The 19,374-nt window shown below is 38.8% G+C and overlaps 1 protein-coding gene across 1 annotated transcript; it reads right to left on the reverse strand.

Annotated features, from left to right (window-relative positions):
- Positions 1–1,770: 1,770 nt before the first annotated feature.
- Positions 1,771–18,114, reverse strand: ptpn1 (protein tyrosine phosphatase non-receptor type 1). Its single transcript, XM_026922278.3, has 10 exons — positions 17,980–18,114; positions 17,746–17,851; positions 16,131–16,221; positions 14,535–14,635; positions 9,954–10,052; positions 8,491–8,628; positions 8,132–8,341; positions 7,390–7,551; positions 7,066–7,229; positions 1,771–4,970 (listed from the first exon to the last, which is right to left on the reverse strand). Exons 2-10 carry the CDS (start codon positions 17,800–17,802, stop codon positions 4,688–4,690), a joined length of 1,305 nt encoding a protein of 434 aa, XP_026778079.1. The 5' UTR covers positions 17,803–17,851; positions 17,980–18,114; the 3' UTR covers positions 1,771–4,687.
- Between the last annotated feature and the right edge of the window lie 1,260 nt (positions 18,115–19,374).

Consider the following 19,374-nt stretch of genomic DNA (forward strand, 5'->3'; position numbering starts at 1 on the left):
TAATGATCTTGTGGCTGAATGATCACGAATCCTCACATTGACACTCCAAAATCTAGTGGAAAGCCTTCCCAAAAGAGTGGAGGCTGTTATAACAGTAAAGGTGGGGACCAGCTCCATGTTAATGCCCATGATTTTGGAATAGGGTAATACACCATATGGGTGTGATGGTCAGGTGTCCACATACTTTTGGCCATATAGTGTAGGTTTCTTGTGCAGGTTAAGATGGAGGTCAGCAAAATTAATATTAAGTAAAGACCCACTAATGAAACCACTGAAACCAACAGAGGCAGTCTTAGCATTGTTGATTTATTTCTTTTAACAGCTCTCATGGTAGTCCAGGCTGCAAGGTTTACATTAATGCGCTCATTCTAATACATTATTATATCTATAGTATGTAACTACGCTAAATACAGTAGAAAATAGTAATTGGTGTATTTGTATTTGTATTGTACCATAGTGCTGATGAATGCTCAATTCTGATTGCTTTCTGTAATAGATCGGATCAGAAAGTAGTTCCAGCCACAAGGTTAATATTCATGTGCCCATTCTAATATGTTATTTTTTGCTATAGTAACAACACACAAATGTGTGTAATTGTTGATATGGTTTTCAGTGTGGCGACATTTAGCATTTATGGAAGTAGTCTCCAGTGTCAGCACTTTGTAACAGTCAGAGGTAAAGCTGTAACTTCATTTTTAAGCCCTGCCATGTTTTATTATCCATATAATTCCATAAACACCTGATCGCTTTGCAGATAATGATGGACAGTAAACACACTAAGAAAAATGTTAAATCTAAAAACTTTACGTTTTATTCAGCTTGTTCCCTTAAAAGTTCTATGTAGAAACCATGAAGAACTCCTTTTCTAAGAATAGGCCTATGTAACTTCATTTAACATTATAGGCTTCGCCAAATGACTAGTGTGACTGAGCACATCAAATCACCAGATTAAACCTAATGGCATGATCTTAAATGTCAAACTTGTGTGAAGTAGGCTATCTAAAATACATGTGTTGTAAGAACGAGTCTTTACAAAGAAACAATAACCTGAATTGAGCTGATTTTAGCCCAGTGTTAAATATTTTAATGCTGAGATGATTAATGATCAATTGTAGACTTTTTTCCATGATTTTTTTGTTTCAGAACAGATCTCATTCCTGTCTGCTGATGCAAGTGTGTTTATCTCCATGTTATCTATAGTTCATTTCAGTAATCTCTAGAAGTAGAGACAAATGTCAATACCTGTAATGAAAACTTTATCCTGAAGTTCCCCCTTGTGGCAGCTACATGATAAGCACAGATGTAGAACTATAATAAATTACTTTATAGTTTATAACTTTATAATGAGTTACTTGTCATATATGAGGTATTATGTGATATAGACTTAATACTTGCATTGTACAGAAGGCCACTGTAGATACAGTTAAACAAACTTGCTACTACACTTCCACTTCCCCATGAAATGATTATAAAAAATGAAAGTTCTAATCACATGGAGAGTCCAGCCTTGTGAAAGAAACCGCATCTTTAGAGCCACGGGAACATATTATACATTTGGCACTTTAGATTTGTCCAAATCTTAAACTGAACAAACACAAGGTACATGTGAATGTGCGAGCTCTAAACTCCATCTAAGAATTTAGCAATTAACCCCTTCACCAGATGTGCATGAATGTGAACACATGCATGGTGTTCTACACTTTCAGTACTAGGTTCTCATGTGACACCGGAATAACCAGTTTGCTAAAAACAAAACCAGAAGGACACAGCTGTAAGACGTATGATTTTATTACCACAGCATTTGTTTGGTTTTCAGTCTGAACATAAAAAAAAAAAATCTCCAATGTGAATCAGATCCAACCACAACAAAGCAGTAGTCCTTTTTATAAAAAAAAAAAAAAAAAAACTAAGATGGATAACAATAAAAAATAGACGCCAAAAAGGTGGTGAGAAGGAAACAGAAACAAAAACAAAAAGAAGAACAGTGAAGCCCTCCATATGAAGGGTGAGATTTTTTTTTTTAAGATTCTGCCAATTTGCCAGTCCAAAAAATTTATCACACATTGGCATACACACACTCACACACAAGTCATATACCTGGCACAAAGCGACAAGAGGATGTCCATGAAGAGGTTATTACATTCTAGAGGTTCAGGACAGGACAGGACACAAGAACTGGGCATTGTGTAATGGTGACTAGATTAAAACTGGACCTTAGCACTCGAACCATGAAACCAAAGGTAGAGCTGCAGTGGACAAGCAATCATTTTTCCCAGCAGAGAGGTGAAATACAATCAAAAGTCTTATTGGACTGATTAAAAAGAGGCAGCAGAGTTACAAAAGACTGAGTACACTGAGAGGAAATATTTTTTATTTAAAAAAAAAAAAAAAAAATGAAAGTCTAAACCAGTTAGACTCCTGTTTGAATCCATGCCAATTTCCATTCAGTCATTCATGTCTGCTTTAATTCATTCCAATGTTTCATCATTTAAAGAGGTATATGTGTAAATCGGAATTTAGGTGGCTGTTCCATGGTTATGCTCCACTTTGAAGGAAATACTTTCTCTCATTAGTCTCTCTTAATTAGAATAATCTAACAGAGCAACAGTGCCATTAACCCCACAACTGATCGCTATACCTGAAGCATCCTGATGAGCCTAAAATCCAATATTTTCTAAACACTAGTTTATTCCTCAAGAAACTACAAGAGAAAATAAGGTTTATGATTAATAGAGTCCTGGACGACAACAACAACAACAAACAACCACTTTTGACATTCTCTGAAAAAAATTGTTCCTGAATAACCATCTATGAGCAGAAATGATCTGTTTTTAGTCACACAGCTGAGCACTGCACGGATGACCAAAGCAGGTTACTCGTAGCATTGCTTTTTTCATGTTTTATCATATTTATTTTTATTTTATTTTATTCACTCATTCATTCATTTTATGTTGTCTGGAGTATACAAATGACAAATTCCTAAATGGTTTTTCATAAAATCCAGAAGTTGTCACAAAGAACAAAACATGGGAATTGGAAATCATATGTTCTCAAGCAGAAGAAAAAAAATAAAAATCATTTATCCACATTGGCGTTTGGCGAAGGAACCAGACGTCACAGCTGCCATTACAAACTACAAGCTGCATCCCAAGAACAGCCATTTCTAAAGACACACAAACATTCTGATGGATTTATATATTGCTAGGGAAGGAGCAAGAAGAGGAGGAAATGATGACCCTTAAAAAGATGCTTTTGCTGATGAGCATAACTCAATGCTACCTCCTGGTGGCTATATGATGCGTTGAAGTCAAAGCTTTTTAAACATTTATACGCTGCCTCCAATATGATTGTAAACGCCGAACTGGGTTTGGGATCAAGCCAAAACGTGTCCTCATAGGAAGTGTTGTGCGTAAATGCGGCCTGCAAAGGTTACGGTCATAACCCTGAAATAACATTTAAGAAAAGTTCACAACATCCCCCATCCCCCTTCCCAGGACATTACATGGGTCTGAGCCAGAAAAGCTTTCAGGGAGCTGGACTACAACATACAAACGAGGTCAGTGTCCCTGAATATGTTGATCAAATGCTTACAAGACGGCTGGAATATGGACAAGTTGTAAAAATGGAAGCAAAACCAAAGTAGAGAAACAAAAACCCACAAGTTTCCATAAGAGGTAACGCAAATCCATGCAAACAATAGGATGGACACGCTGGTGTCTTATCTTTGATCTAGATATTTCAATCATGACGTTTCGTTTTCAAAACAGGCTAAGTGCAAATGTGAGCCCTTGCAATTGGGCAGGAAGAACATAAACCTTTATTTCATGACTGGCAAGATTGCTTTCAATCTTGAGTGGACTCAATACCACTCCCTCCTCTCCCCACTCGCACACCCACACACATACACATACACATACACACAATTCGGAGCTCTGCAAGGGGCATCATTAAAGCTTAGCAGGGGGGAAAAAAAAAAAAAAAAAAACCAGAAGAGAAACAAACACTGTATATTTGGGAAGGCTAAACACACTGCCAAAGCCACAGGAGTCCATGTGTGGCAGTTATGGTGTACGCAAACTGCACTGATTTTTCAAAACGCTGACTTAAACTGTGACACAGATATGTATTCACACAACCTATTACTCTGACACAAAAACAGACATCCTCTATACACACACAGTAGACACACAGACATTCCCTTGCTTATTGCAGCAATAATAAAAGGGTTTATTTGGATAAGTAAAACCTGGATGTCATATTTGGGGGACACCTGAAATGTGAGGCCCTGAGCTATCCAACAGACAGACTGCTTGTGTGTGTTGTGTTTGTGTCGTGTAATAGGGTACAACAGCAGTTTGGCTAAGAAAGTCTTTTCTCTACATCCTTTCCCAAACTGTGTAGGGAAAAGAAGTGGGGAAAATTTTGAAACAAACAGAGACAGGGCTTGATGGCAGGTGTCTGTCCCTCTCCATCATCTCTCTCTCTCTCTTTTTTCTAATTCTCTCTCTCTGTCAGAGGAGGTAGAGAGAGCTGGCTGGCCAGCAGAACCTATTCGCCCACCCTCACACTAACCACAGACAGAGGGAGGGACAGAGAGAGAGCTAGAGAGGCAGGAAGACAGACAGAGAGAGAGAGAGAAAGAGAGAGACAGAGAGAGAGACACAGAGAGAGACAGAGAAAACGATAATCAGTGAAAGTAGGCGCGGTAACAGATGTATGTTCCCAGAGTGAGCACAGCGCACACACACATGCTAGCCAGCAGTGGGCTCCACTGTCCGGCAGGCCTCTTCTCTGGTGGTGACCGTGATGGTTTGGGCGGAGCTTCTGTCGTCGCGGTGACTGGGTCGCTTGGCTTTGGAGCGTTGGCATCGGGCTCGTCGCCAGGCATCGTCGGCGTCTCAAACTCCGCTGCTGCCGAGGCCGCCACCGTTGCCACTGTCCGTCTGCGAAGCTCCGGTTCTGAAGGAGCACTGGGAAATAATCAAAGAGATAAACAAATAAGCAAATAATTAATATTTTTTTCCAAACAACTGTGGAAACTAGAATTCTGGAAACTTTTATCTAACAGAAAACTTCAGTCTAAACAGAAAAGTTTTCTCTTTTCTTTTAAAATATTGTTCTCATGAATACCATTAAAATCTATAAAATATTGATGTGGAGTTTTATAGTCAATACATCGCCATTCACTAAACCAAAAAGAAAAGCACATTATAATGCAAGACTGCAAAAGTCAGTATATTAGTGTAGAATATAATACTGCAGAAGGTCATAACTTTTGAATGCTCTGGCAACAATAAAACCTCTCACTTTTTTAACTGATATCATTTGAGTATTGGTGGATATTTTGCTGGTGAGTATTAGTTTTACTTATGTTTGGAAATTCTGGATTACCTTGTATGGAAATTTTGGATGATGTGTGATTTTGTGTGAATTTTGCGTAAATATTGTGTAAATATATGTGCAAAATTCACACAAAATCACACATCATCCAAAATGTATGGATATGTGTGCTTTATCTCTTCTGAATGGTTCAAAATGTGTGTATATATATTGTAAATGTGAATGATTGCTTGTAATGAGCGTTGAAATTATTCAACAAAGTTTGATTTAAAAAGTAAAACCTCTTTATTAACAACAGCTTGTCTTTTAACTTTAACATTATTAACATTAACATTAGCTGGTTAGCTCAGTAACCTTGGCTGTTTTGTGCTTTATTGTGATCGCACAGCATTTTGTTTGTGAATCTCTAACTCTGTGGACTGTGTTCCTTCTGCGAGATCAGAACACAGCACAGAGCTAATCGTAGCATGCTAGCCAGTCAATGCTACCATGCTAGTTACAACATAAGGCCTCGTTGGAGCAGAAAGGCTGCTATGATTGGTCAGCGCTGTGGAGTGAGTGTCTGTGGAGGCTCCGTGTCTCTGTCGTGTTATACTAGAAAATCTGGGGTGAGGCTTTGGCTGTAGTACTTTCAGGTGAGACGAATCTGAGCCGGCGTGCATTGTTTGTTCGAAACTTCCTGCCAATTCACACCAAACAGCTCTGACTGTCCTGTATAAATCCTATATACTGTAGCTTTATTGAGCTTTTTCATTTGAGCTTGTTAACATTAATATTAAGGCACAATCTACATGTAGGCTACTGATTTAGTTCTGTTAAGATGATGGGAGAGAAAGAACTAGGGCTGAACGATAACTCATATTTTTCATTGTTATCACAATGTGAATTTCTGTGATTGTGAAAAGCTGCTATAGACAATCTGCTTTAATGTTGGGATTAATAGTATCACTGAATTTGCTTTACCCAGTCTCTCGCTCTGTAGACTCGTGTGCGAGTGTACTGTACATCGATGCGATATCATTAGAATAGGACTGCAGAGTGAAAACATACTCACGTGATGTCACAATCATTACGCTTTATGCCATATTAGCACAGAAATGGTTGAGGCAACATTCAATCTGTGTTTTGCAATGGCCACGGCCAGTGGTCTCAGAACTGTACCCTACTGAACAGCTACGTCCTAATGTGTGAACCTAATAATATAATTTAAAATGTTGCTGGATGGAGCAGTGTTCAAGATCCTCTGCAAATGTCTCCAACTTTGTTAGACGTTATAGGAAGATGCACGGTGCCGTTATTCTAATCAATTGAATGTTTTGCAGAAGAAAACTTGCACTACTTAGGAAAATGAGTTTAAAAAACTATTGTGTTCTTGCAAGACACTATAGCAAATCTTAGATTAACCCCAAATATCCAGTGTTTTAATATACAAGACCAAAATTCTCACTATTTCAAAGGTATTTAACGTAGGCCTCAGGGACCCCCAGTCAGACTAGAGTTATGTTGTATCTCCTATTATACCTGAATGGAGAGCAACAGGTGCAGAGATCTGGGCTAATTCTGAAATTACATGGTACATTAGTCAACAGTGTATTAAAATAGATAGAAGGGCACAAAAACTTTGGGTGCATATATACAATTCTTGGGACCTGAGAGGCTGCCTGGTTTCTAATCTGTGTGAAGCCTGCATTGTTGATGTGTAGCTGCATTGTATGTAGATGTTACCTGTGTGTGTAGATGACGTTGTTGGCCTGTATAATCTCATGCTCAGGGAAAAACTGGGGCGTGGGCTGGGGTCCATTGTAGAGGGGCTTTGGTGGCCGTGGCCTAGGAGGGGGAGTGAATTCCGGGGGAGGGTCTTCCTCATTTGACAGCTCCTTCCATGACTCCTAAGGACATAAACACAATGACTGATCAATGCCTACCAGGTTATTTCTAATATGCCAGAAATGTAAACATGTCACACATGTGCAAGGATGTTGTGGACTTCTAAAGCAGTCCATGTGTGTATACGACACTTTGGTAAACAGCGCAGGTCTGTGCTCTCACCTGGATAGAGGTATCTCCCATGATGCACTTAGCGCCCTCTATAACGGCGAGGTAGGAGAATCGGAGCTGGTCTGCTGTTTGGATCAGACCCATCCGGTACCGCCTCATCTCCAGGAGAACATCCTTGATCTGGACTGAGGACGGGTCTTTCCGCAGAGACATCTACATGTACAGAGAAGAAACATGTTTAAAACACAAGCAGCCAGTTTCTTAGAGGTTATCAAAGTAGATTAAAAAAAAAAATCTGACTAGTCGGAGCCTAATTTTGAGAATGCTTAAATGTTTATATACTTACAATAATTGTACAATTTCAAGGATATCTTTAAGGGAAAATGAATTTCACAATATTGCCATGCACTGGCTTTGGATTAGATTTTTCCAGCCCTAAAATGAGCTCAGTTTCAGCTGGAATAGGGTCCATTTAGAGGAAGGAGAAGGCTTGTCACTGTATTCACTGCAGTTGCATAATTTCAGTTCATGTCACACACAAATTAAAAACTGCTCATTTAAATATAAAGTTCACAACTAAAATCTAACCAAAACCAAGTTTCCTCCTGAATTTTGTCCTCTTTAAACACACTAGCCACACTGAAATATCACAGCAAACGCGAAATTAGATTTGCCCATCTCAGGCTATAAGAATAATAGAAAATAACCTGAAAGAATATAAAACTATTCGGAATAAGAAATTCCGAACATGATATCATTATTAAATGATATCATTAATAAATGGTTCCCTTACCAGCAGGAGGCAGGTGTCTACAAGGCAGAAGGTCCCGGAGCGACCGATGCCGGCGCTGCAGTGGACCACCACAGGCCCTTGATCTGAGTTTAGACAGCCTGACTCTCGCACCTTGAACAGGAAGTTGAGGAAAGAGGCAGGAGACTCGGGCACACCGAAGTCAGGCCAGGTGGTATAGTGAAAATGAAGAATCTCCCTGGTTTCCTGAGTCTGTAAACAAACACACACGCAGTTTATTATTACACATGGGTATAAATGTCTAAATTACTAAAGTGTAACTGACCTAGATAATAAAAACCATCAGCATTCTGGCTTTAATAAATGTTTCATTAAAGAAGGAGTACAGCAAAGTTTCTCACTGAAAGATTCTCCAGCTCCAGCTGCCGGACTGTGTAGTACGATTTTACATCCTCCGAAACGAGAGTCAGCTTGAAGTTTGTGTCCTCAAAAACAGCTTCCCGCTCCTCCCTCTGTGGCCAGTACTGCGCACATTTCACCTGATCCAGCAAAACACACAGTAATGTGGTCAGTCCTATCATTCCCCCTCCCGCAACCGCATTTTCTCCCTTATTTGATCATTTGCCAGTTTCCACCACACTAGCCAGCTCTCCCGTATCACACGATAGCTATCAGCTGGAGAGGGCATGGCAAACACATGCTTCCTCCAAGACACATGAAGCCAGTCACTGCATCTTTTCACACTGCTGCTCAGGCAGCGTCACAGGGCAGTATATCACACTCAGAGGAAAGTGCTAGCCGCCCTCTTCCACAAACACACACACGAGCTCACAGACGCCCACAGTAATGCCATCCCTCCCGCCCAGAGAGCACGGCCAATTTTACTCTCTTGGCTCCCGGCCATGGATCGCTGTGGCATATGACAATAAAGTACACTTTGCTGTTGCACTACTTGGGAGCCCACACGTTTTTTTTTTTGTTTTTTTTTTAATCTTACTACAAAATTTTTTAAATGTTTTGTTTGCTGCAAATGCCTACCTTTGTAATTCTGACAGTCAAAATGTCATGATTAAATTTCTATAACTGCAGATCTGACAGTATTTCAGCTGCAAAGCAAATCATTTGTTTTAGTACGTTATAGTTTCTATGCTAACAGCTTACACTGCGACTGTGAAAGAGTTTAAAAACAAGAGTGTAATTGCTGATCTGGTGAATCAACAAGTTTCTGTGAGGAGACGTTTATTTAGCATTCTCCCGTAGCAGTTAGCGGTACAGCTGCAACTTTAACTTTTCCTTTAAGACACAGGAAAGTCTTCAGGACTTTCTTTGTGCCTTGCGGTTTCTCGGTAATGTTACAAGTGGCAATTTTTTGTCTCAGCACCTTCAAGAGAGACAGAGAGAAGATAGTGGCTGGTCAGGGAATGACTGTACAGCTGTTATATCGTGAGTAATAACAGGAACCAACTTGTCTCACGGACATTCCACAACATTAAATGTAACTATAAACTGATAAAAGGTATGAAGTGGCATACTTAAAGTTAAAAAAAAATCCGTAATTGTTGGCAAATAGATGTGATATAAGAGGAAGAAAAACACTATGGGATGTACTGTTATAGGAAAATCCTCAACTTTCAGGTGGTATTGGTGCTTCACCATGTGTTTTTGATTATTTTCCTATAACACTATGCCCCATCATGTTTTATTCTTTACTTTATTATGTTCATACAGTGTCACAGAAGCCCAACAGAGCATTTATTACGCAGTATGAACAGAATTTTTGTTTGTTTATGAATATCATCTATTGCTAATAATCAACATGTCCAGCTGAATAGGAGGAGTGAAGGTTGAAAAGGGTGACTCTCACCGAGCCCTTCTCTATGACACGGTTCAGCATGACTACTCCACGAGTCCTCTGCTCCCACACCATCTCCCAGAAATGCCCACATGTGTTAGGTAAAGGACCCTAAAGAGATGGGGAGAGAGAGGGGGAAAGAAAGAGACAGATTAAGTATTGCACGTATTTCTGTGAAATCGAGGGACACTGTGAATCTTGATCATGTCTAACTTGCTGATGTGGCTTACAACAACAAAAAAAAATCTATACACCAGAATCTAGGAAAACAGCTGTTACAAAACAGTTTATTTAAACTTGAGCTTTTAAATACATGAGGATTTGGGATTGTATTTACAAAAACAAAAACAAAAACAAAAAAAAAGATTTTTCTTGTCTCTGATACATTTTGTGACCTTAATATTATAAGGTTTTATCAGGATGAGTGGTACAATAGGAAGAATCTAATAAATCTAAGATTATGACTGGCCTTTCATGACTAGCTTCAGTGTCATACTTAAAATTAGGTAAAGCACCTTCCTATAGTATTGCTTTACTATCATATTTTCAATTTTCAATTAAATGATCCTCCTGTCAGAGGTAGCATGGTGTTTTAATGTGTTTTAAAGACATAAAATAGGGGAACAATGACCGAGAATGATTAATGACAAGTTCAATATGTAAAAGTTACAATGTTTTTTCAACTTCTGTTATTTTTGTCATTACTAGGCCTTTTTTCCTTCCTTCTTTTCCCTCTATATATATATATACACACTGCTTTCATCTGCACTAGTCTACAATGGGATGGGTGGGAACTGGGAGGTTGGGGGTTTGATTAAATTTTGTGTATATTTCCACATATGTTATTATTTACACAACCTAATAAAATAAAAACAACTGTTCATGAAAAAGAAATAATGACCTGAAATACTGAATTCAGAGCAAGTGCTTTGCTGAATGAGCTCTCAATGTGTTACCCCTAACGTACCAGTGCATGCTCCGGCAAATCAAACTTTATTATTTAAAAGGCTTGTTATTGAAATCTCATTGGATTAACAAACTTTATGTTAACACAGTGTTAATGCACGTGTATAATAATTTTTTGGTCAGTATTTACACATTAGATTGATTAAAGTAAATAAAAACAGAACTGAATGCACATGCAGGGCCACTTCTTGTGTAAAATGGGTTTAACCTGCAAACCAGTGCTACCTGAGTTTTGTCCATTGTGGTTTAAGACTTTTAATGGATTACTCTCTCGCTTTTGGACCACAGGCCATATATCTGACCACCTATTCCTGTGTCATGTACACTTCTTGCACTTGCACACCACAGCTGATCACTGAATCAAATTATTGTCATGGCTTTTGCATAAATACCAGAATGACGATTTCAGTATTCAGATACTGGTGTCTCAAACAAAAACAATCATGCATACTTCATCTGAAAAAGCGAACAACAGACACCAAACATGGCTTGTCTATTTGACTATTTTAGAATTAAGAGGAATATTATGGAAATGTTTGCTCCAGAGTATTGCTTTAACATACAGCGGAGGTCGATGGCATTCCCCACATCACAACCCCACTTTTTATTCCTCTGGAGTAGCGGATAGTAGAGTCGCAGATCAAAAATCAAGGGCTGTGATAAGGCTTTCCACAGCCAATTAGACTCACTGTACCAAGTCAAAATATCAGAAAGGACCTGTGAAGATAGCTCTGAAAATCTGCCAATCAACCTTTTGTGTAATTTAGTTCTAATCCTTTGAGACATTCAGTGAAACTCGACTTCAGAACCAGCTGAGCTAAGCAGAATCGTCTCGACCTGACTGGTTAATCCCATGGTCACTGGTCTGAAAACTCTGCTTTATGCTGAGGAGTAGGAATTTAAGCAGAGTTACATCTCTGTGCTGAACAGAAGGGAATAGCACGTTCAGACGCGTCTGCACCCCTCAATTCTGACGCATTCTCTGGTATTTCACAACATATTCCAAATGGGCCAGGAAACGTCAGCAGCATGAAATAAACAGCTAACATTTCCTGCGTTTTCTGTGAATCAGTCACTAACCTCTAACAAGCGTCTCATCATCATAATTCCATTAACATCCCTCTTTAAGCTGGAAAATTCCAGTTTATGTGCTATTGCTCAACAGGATTTTTACGAGAATGTTAACCTAAAATATATAATATTGTTAAAAGAATGTTAATGTTAAAAGAACTAACAGTTATTATACTTCAAGTGAGAATGAAATTTGTTATATATTTTCATAGAGAGAGCTATATGATGAGGGTATGAAGCTAAAAGGAGGCCTGACATTCTGTTCCTGTAATCTTATTCTGTGGTTGTATACACAGTCAATATTGTGTTTCTCTTTTTGATTGTATTGAGAAATTACACACTCATTACTAAATACTTTAAGATGTTAAATGAATCTCTATTTTCAGTCCCTCATAACAGTCATTGTTTCCTATTCAACATGTGGAATTTCTGTCTTTACCTTGATTTAACTTTTTACCACATTAAAAGCACTTTAAATACATTCCAGTAACGCAAACTGTGTATAGTCTCTGTGTGTAGATATGCCTCAGTAGATGCAAGTACATTAATAATACGTTGATGGTAAACAGGAGACAGATCTGAGCATGTTCATGCTTGCGTAACATTCAGCAGCGTTGCCTCCCGCATTTTTTGATATAAAGATGTGCATGGTACAACCTTACATGGTAATTCTAGAATATTTTAAGTGGAGTAAAATGCTGATGGTCAGGAATATCTGCATTTATGCCTCTTAGGCAGTCAAAAGAATATCTGTGCATATGAAAACATTAAATGCAAACAAATTACCAAAATATGTTGTACCAGTACAGAGATGTTTACAGTTCAAGTGTTTATAAGGCTATAGATTATCAGATTAAATGAATATGCTGACACATACAACCACTCTAATGTTGGCACTGAACCTAAAAAGAATAAAACTCACATCATTACTTTGTGCTGAGTTATGAGATATTACAACAACTTTATTCCAGTGAAAACCTATGCACTGTGACATGACTCGTGTGCATTCAACTTTATTATAGCGAATTACTGTACTGATTCTCCATTCAGATGGGTCAGAATGAGTTAATTATATTTCTGTAACAGCAGATCTGACAGCAGTTTTAGATGCAAAGCAAATCCCAGGTTTATATTTATGTGCTCCTTTTAATATATTATTGTTTCTATAGTAACAACTTACTATAGTGAAAGAATTTGAAAACAAGAGTGTAACTGTTAATGTTGTGAATCAACTTTTTTTTTTTTTTTTTTGCAAGGAGACGTTTATTTAGCAATTTTGGAGTCTCCAGTGTCAGAGCTTCGTAACAGTTAGGGGTACAGGTGCAACTTTAACTTTTCCTTTAAGATACGGGAAAGTCTTCAGGACTTTCTTTGTGCCTTGGGGTTTGTCGCGAAATGTTACAAGCTGCAATTTTTTTGTCTCAGAGAAAGAGAGAGAGAAAATAGAGGCTGGTCAGAGAATGACTGTTTACAGATGTTATATAGTGAGAGATAACAGGAACAAGCTTCTCTTGCGGACATTCCACAACATTAAACCTAACTATACGCTGTACGACATGCCGTTCTTTAACTAATCCAAATCTGTAACTGCTGGCAAATTGCTGTGGTATATAAGGAATAAAACACTTCGGGATGTGCTGTTATAGGAAAATAATCAGCTTTCGGGTGATATTGGTGCTCTACTTCACGCTACTGATTATTGCCCTGCCATGTTTTATTCTATACTCAGTAAAATCCAACCAATTTGGTATCATTCATTTGAGCCGATTTGTGCAGCGCAATAGAGTTTGGGCTATTTAAATTTTTTTTTTGTCATATTAATTGACTGTGACATCCCTCTTGGACAAAAACTAAACAAGCACAAACAATATTTTTACAGCACAACTGAATCTGCGTGGCTTTATATTTACATCTTCTATTTACAGCCAGAAGCAGCCACCGAAACTGGACTTTCCCTCTAAGCAAATATTTCACTACAGCTACTAAAATGTGAGGAAAACTCCATGAAATAGTTTTCCGACTTTAAAAATCACTGGCATCACCTTCAAGCGATTTAAATTCAAATGGACTTTTAGAAGTTCAGAGGCAGTAGTATTGCATTGTGTAGCCTTTTTAGAGAGGAAATCTATTCCTCTGCACATATATAACCTCTTTATGTACTGAGAGCACAGCTGAGTGTCAGGCTGTTTCTACACGTTTTACAGCACTTTAGAGAGCTATTGAAGTGCAAAGTCACAGCAGGGTCTGTTTCAATCTACGGAACACTGAAAAAGCAAACCCCGGAACTGGAATCTAATGAAGCAGCCATGTATAACGCTACGTTCCCATGAGGTTTCAGTTCTCCACAGCCACTTGTGAATGTACAGAAGTTTTTATTATAGTGTTGAAACTAACAATCAGAAGGGACAATGTTAGGTTAGAATATACCCAGTTATTTCCATATCATGCCGGACTTGTTCTGAAACATTCCTACGCAAACATAGAACAGTGTTAACTGCGATAATGAGACGTCTAGGGGAAGTGTTGGAGGCCACTGGCTCTCCCTTGTCTTCTAACCTGAGTGAGAATGTAGCTTCTCTGTGCCTCCTCCATGGAGATCAGACTGGCATTGATGTAGTCATTGCTGCCGAGGTGAAGATGAATTCGACTATGGTCGACTGGAAGAGTGAGAAACAGAGACACATACTGTAAGTGATTTACATCCTCACTACAAAATCACATGACCAAGTGCCATACATTGATGCAATCACACAGGTGCAGCTAGGGAGGAATTCCCAGAGGCCTCTGTGGTGGCACAAACACCACAGGTCTCTTTCGGGTCCTATTCTCAGTTCCACCAAATTTCAGCAAGCATCCTCCTGATATTAGTTCAGTTAGAGAAAAAAGTTGCACAACACATGGGTTATCTATACGCAAAATGGCCGAAGCTTACATATGTGGTGATTTTTGCATGAAAAACTTGAAGCTGTTTTTAGGCCTGAGTGAAAAAAACACAAGAGAAAACAAGAGGAAACCACAGCAGCACTGCTCTCTAAAGACGCTAAGACGGAAGAGAAAAAAGAAAAAAAGAAAAAAAGGGGGGTGGAGGTGGTGACATCAGTACTGCTACATTTTTTCACAGATGATTGTAATCAACACTTCTGCCAATTCTGACCTTTTGGTCAAGCTCAGAAATCACAATTAATATGATGAAACGATTCTTCGTGATTTACCTATTATATCATAAAGCAAGCTCCCATGCTTGTATACTGTAGTATACCGAAGTTTTCCTAATAGAGTTCAGCCATTGTAGGGAAATTAAGACACAAATGTAAGACATTTTTATTAAGACACATATTTAGTAGTACTGATCTTGAATCAGGTCTCTGACTGTAAGGCATTTATATTCACACTTCAAGAAGTTTTATTCTGACAAGTTCCATTTGTGTTGAACTTTAGCCCTCATCTTCAGAATGCACAAATATACCACAGTGCAGTTGAATTCTCCAATCTGATTGGCCAGAAGATGTTGATTATATTAATGCATGTGTTCTAATACATTACTCTAGTAACCAGTTATTCACAGGGACTTGTATGGAGGAGCTACATATTTTAAGGCTGATAATAAACATCTTTAAAAAATTGAAAAAAATGTATAATTGTTGATATTATGAATCTTTCTGCCAGGACACATTTATTTAACATGTTGTTAAACATGTTACATTATGTAAGAAGCTTCAAGTGTCAGAGTTTTGTAACAGTCACTAACTGTTCTGCCACAGGATAGTCTTCAGGACAGAATGAACAGAGAGAAAATGAGAAGCTGGTGAAGGAACAAGTGTATATAGTTGCTATAATGCAAGTGATAACAGGAACTTGTCTTGCGGCCATTCCACAACATTCAGCATTAAATTTAAGGGTTTAAAAAGCATGCTGTGTTGTTCATTAATAAATGAAAACTGTGCTATAAGTGGGAATAAAACACTCTGGGGTGTGCTGTTATAGGAAAAATAATCCACTTCAGAGTGGCAACAGTAACTCTGCTTGGCATCACACCACACTGTCATGGATTAATTCCCTATTACCCTATGTACCGCTGTGTTTTATTCCTTACTTAACATCTAGTAAAACGTGATAAAACTTATATCAATCTCTACAGAAAATTTTACATACATGGGCTGACATCTCTGTAGCGATTGCGGCTTCTGTTCTCTGGAAGTTTGGCAATCTTGCAGGGCAGTTCACTTGATTGTTGTCTGATTTCCTGGAGAAAGAAACAAATATCTGTTACATCTCTTCCATATGATAATGGAAAATGTTTAGTGCCTTTCATAAGCATTACAAAAGCCTACTTAGATTTATTTTGCATACGGTTTGTTCCTGTTGTGGTAGAGAACATCAGTGTTCACATGCATGCACACAGACATGTCTTGTTTTTGCTTCTTCACCATCACTCTATAACAGGCCTTATTAATAAGTCAGTTAAGAAAGGAAATGATGCTGTAAGCATTTTCATTGACACACTGGGCATGAATGAGAAATGGGTCAGCTGGGATGCCGTGTTCTGGGCTTCACTCGATTTAACTGGTTTGGGCGCTCACCAAACGCTGCCAGCTCTCTGTTTACATGCTTTTGATGATAAAGAATAGAGAGCTCGAAAGAATAGATGACACACAGAGTGAAGAGAGGAAAGCTTTACAAACAGAATCTGAATTTGTTATGATATTCGCATTAGCAACACCATCGCGGTGATAAAAAGAACTTTTTAACAGTCAGACACCAGTTGTCATGAGCGAACAGTCCAAAAGTCAGTGATCTGTTTTGCATGGAAACAGGACAAAAACTAGCTCGGATAATCTAGCACTCCTAATCTAAATGTTTAATGAGAAATGACTGATAGCCTCCGACTTTCCGACTAAATCGACCTCTTGAGTCAGATAGTAAGTGATGGTGTAGGGTAGTGCTGCACGAAATAATGAAAGTTCAGTACTTTTTCAATGTAAATAAAGCGTAAAAAACAATAGTAGTAACTCTATAGTCCAACTTTCAATATTTTCACATCTTTATTAAACAGCATATTGAGATATTTTGCCTATAATCAAGCCTAACTGTACATGCTGATGAGTTCATGTGGCTCTTGTAAAGCTTGAGCTCCAAGACAAAAAGCCTCATTTTTAAAAGCCTTGACTGCATAGAGGTATTTAAAATACAAACCAATATATACAAAAACAGAAACAGAACATTCGAAAATCCTTCTTATTAATATTTTAGCTCCATATTTTTAATATAAAATATTATTTCTTTTTTTTAACATTATATAGTCTGTGTATCGGACACTACGATACTAATTATCGGTATCAGAGTCAAAATGATGGTATCGTAACAACCCTAGAGCAGGGTCAGTCAATTAGCAACCTAGCTAGTAGTTATTCACGAGACCTAAATAACATGATAGAACACTAATAAAGTTACTGGAATCCCAGAAACGAACAACTGCTGCTTTTATTAGGGTGGCCCGGAACTGTGGCTTGGCATGAACAGTATTCACAAAGCTGAGTTTGCCCGTTAGCAGAGCAGCTACTTGTTAGCGTGTCAGCGTCTATCAGTTCACACTATCAGTGCTGCTACGGTAGGTTGCGTTAGCTTAGCGCGCGAGCTAGCGAAGTGTCATCACCCGTAAGACACGAAGATTACACACCATGGCATGGCATTCACTCAACACACAGCGCTTGTGATCATGTTTCCTTCCCTAAACACAGTATCTCGTAGTTATGAACTAGGCTAATACCTGGTAAATGGCGTTCCAGTTCCCGGATTCATCAATTTCCCGAAACTCGGCTTCCATCGCCGTGTTTTTTTAACCGCCCGCTCCCCTACTGCCGATCCGTCACTCCCTGAGGAATACGCAGGATCAGTTAGGAAATTAGCGACCAATCACACCAACTGTAAATCCTTTCAAGACGTTAATTCGCTTCCGAATTGGGTATTTTAACGTTACTGTTTTCTCTTGGCCTGTTCTTACCGGAAACACGCCGCACGCTCCTCCCGCACCGCCGCACTACAGCGCTGACTCTGCGCATTGCCTCCGTGTGCACAACAGTAACCAATCAGAGAGCGCGCGCGCCCGAAATCCCCAGCCAGAAGCCAATCAGCTCACAGATGATTGTCGAAAACGCATACTACCCTACTCAAAGGGTGGCGTGCTGCTGTCGCGTACTATCTAGTACGGTAGTATGCGGTTTGGGACGCAGCCACATTGCTGGGCGGGGGAGATCACTGGGGCCAAACAGGGGGGGCGCGAGCACACATTAATAACCTGCGCGTGTGTGTGTGTGTGTGTGTGTGTGTGTGTGTGTGTGTGTGTGTGTGTGTGTGTATGTGTATGTATATATATATATATATATATATATATATATATATATATATATATATATATATATATATATATATAGTAAATCAAAGTTTATCGTAACAAAATGTAATAGTAATAATAATAATATTAATAATAATAATAGTAAATTAATAGCAGCAGACAGCTGAAGTAATAACTGACCCAAGTATTCCAATTAATTAATTTAACACACTTTTCTTAGTGATTCCAGCGAAGGTTACTCTGAGCTCCTCCTCTTCTCTTTACTATTAGCTGCTTCACTGCACATGACTGGGTGACAGACTGGAGATTACTCTCTGTTGCCAAGTCCATGGTTTTCATGCAGAGTTCGTCTGCTTCTGAAAAGCTGATTCGGGATGTTTTTTTGTCTACTCATTTCTATCCATCCATCCATATATCCATCCATTCATCCATGTATCCATCCATCCACTCTCTGTACTGCTTATCCTACACAGGGTCGTGGGGTAACCTGGAGTCTATCCCAGTGGACTTGGGGTACGAGGCAGGGGACACTCCAGACAGGGTGCCAACCCATCGCAGGGCACAATCGCAGGGCACAATCGCACATACACTCATACACCCATTCACACACTATGGACAATTTAGCAATGCCAGTCAGCCTACAAAGCATATCTTTGGACTGGGAGAGGAAACTGGAGTACCCAGAGGAAACCCCCGAAGCACGGGGAGAACAGGGGGAACACGTAAGCTCTATATTTATAAGAGTGTATATCATAGCGCTGTTAAATTCTCGAATCAGATTGGTTTAGATTAACTCTTTTGTTCTAATACATTATCACTTCTAGAGTAACAATGCATTCACAGGGACTAGAATCTGGGGGCCGCTTCACAAAATCTAAATGTAATAATAACTGGATGAAAAGTGACTGTTTTTTTTTTTTTTAATAACAAAGAAAAACATTTTTTTTAAAGAAAAACATATCATTGTTGATACGGTGAGGTTTTCCGTAAGGAGGTATCTGCTTAACATTTATGAAAGGAGTCTCCAGTGTCAGCACTTTGTAG

This window comes from Pangasianodon hypophthalmus, chromosome 8 (genome assembly GCF_027358585.1).
Source record: "Pangasianodon hypophthalmus isolate fPanHyp1 chromosome 8, fPanHyp1.pri, whole genome shotgun sequence".
In the NCBI taxonomy this organism is placed as follows: domain Eukaryota; kingdom Metazoa; phylum Chordata; class Actinopteri; order Siluriformes; family Pangasiidae; genus Pangasianodon; species Pangasianodon hypophthalmus.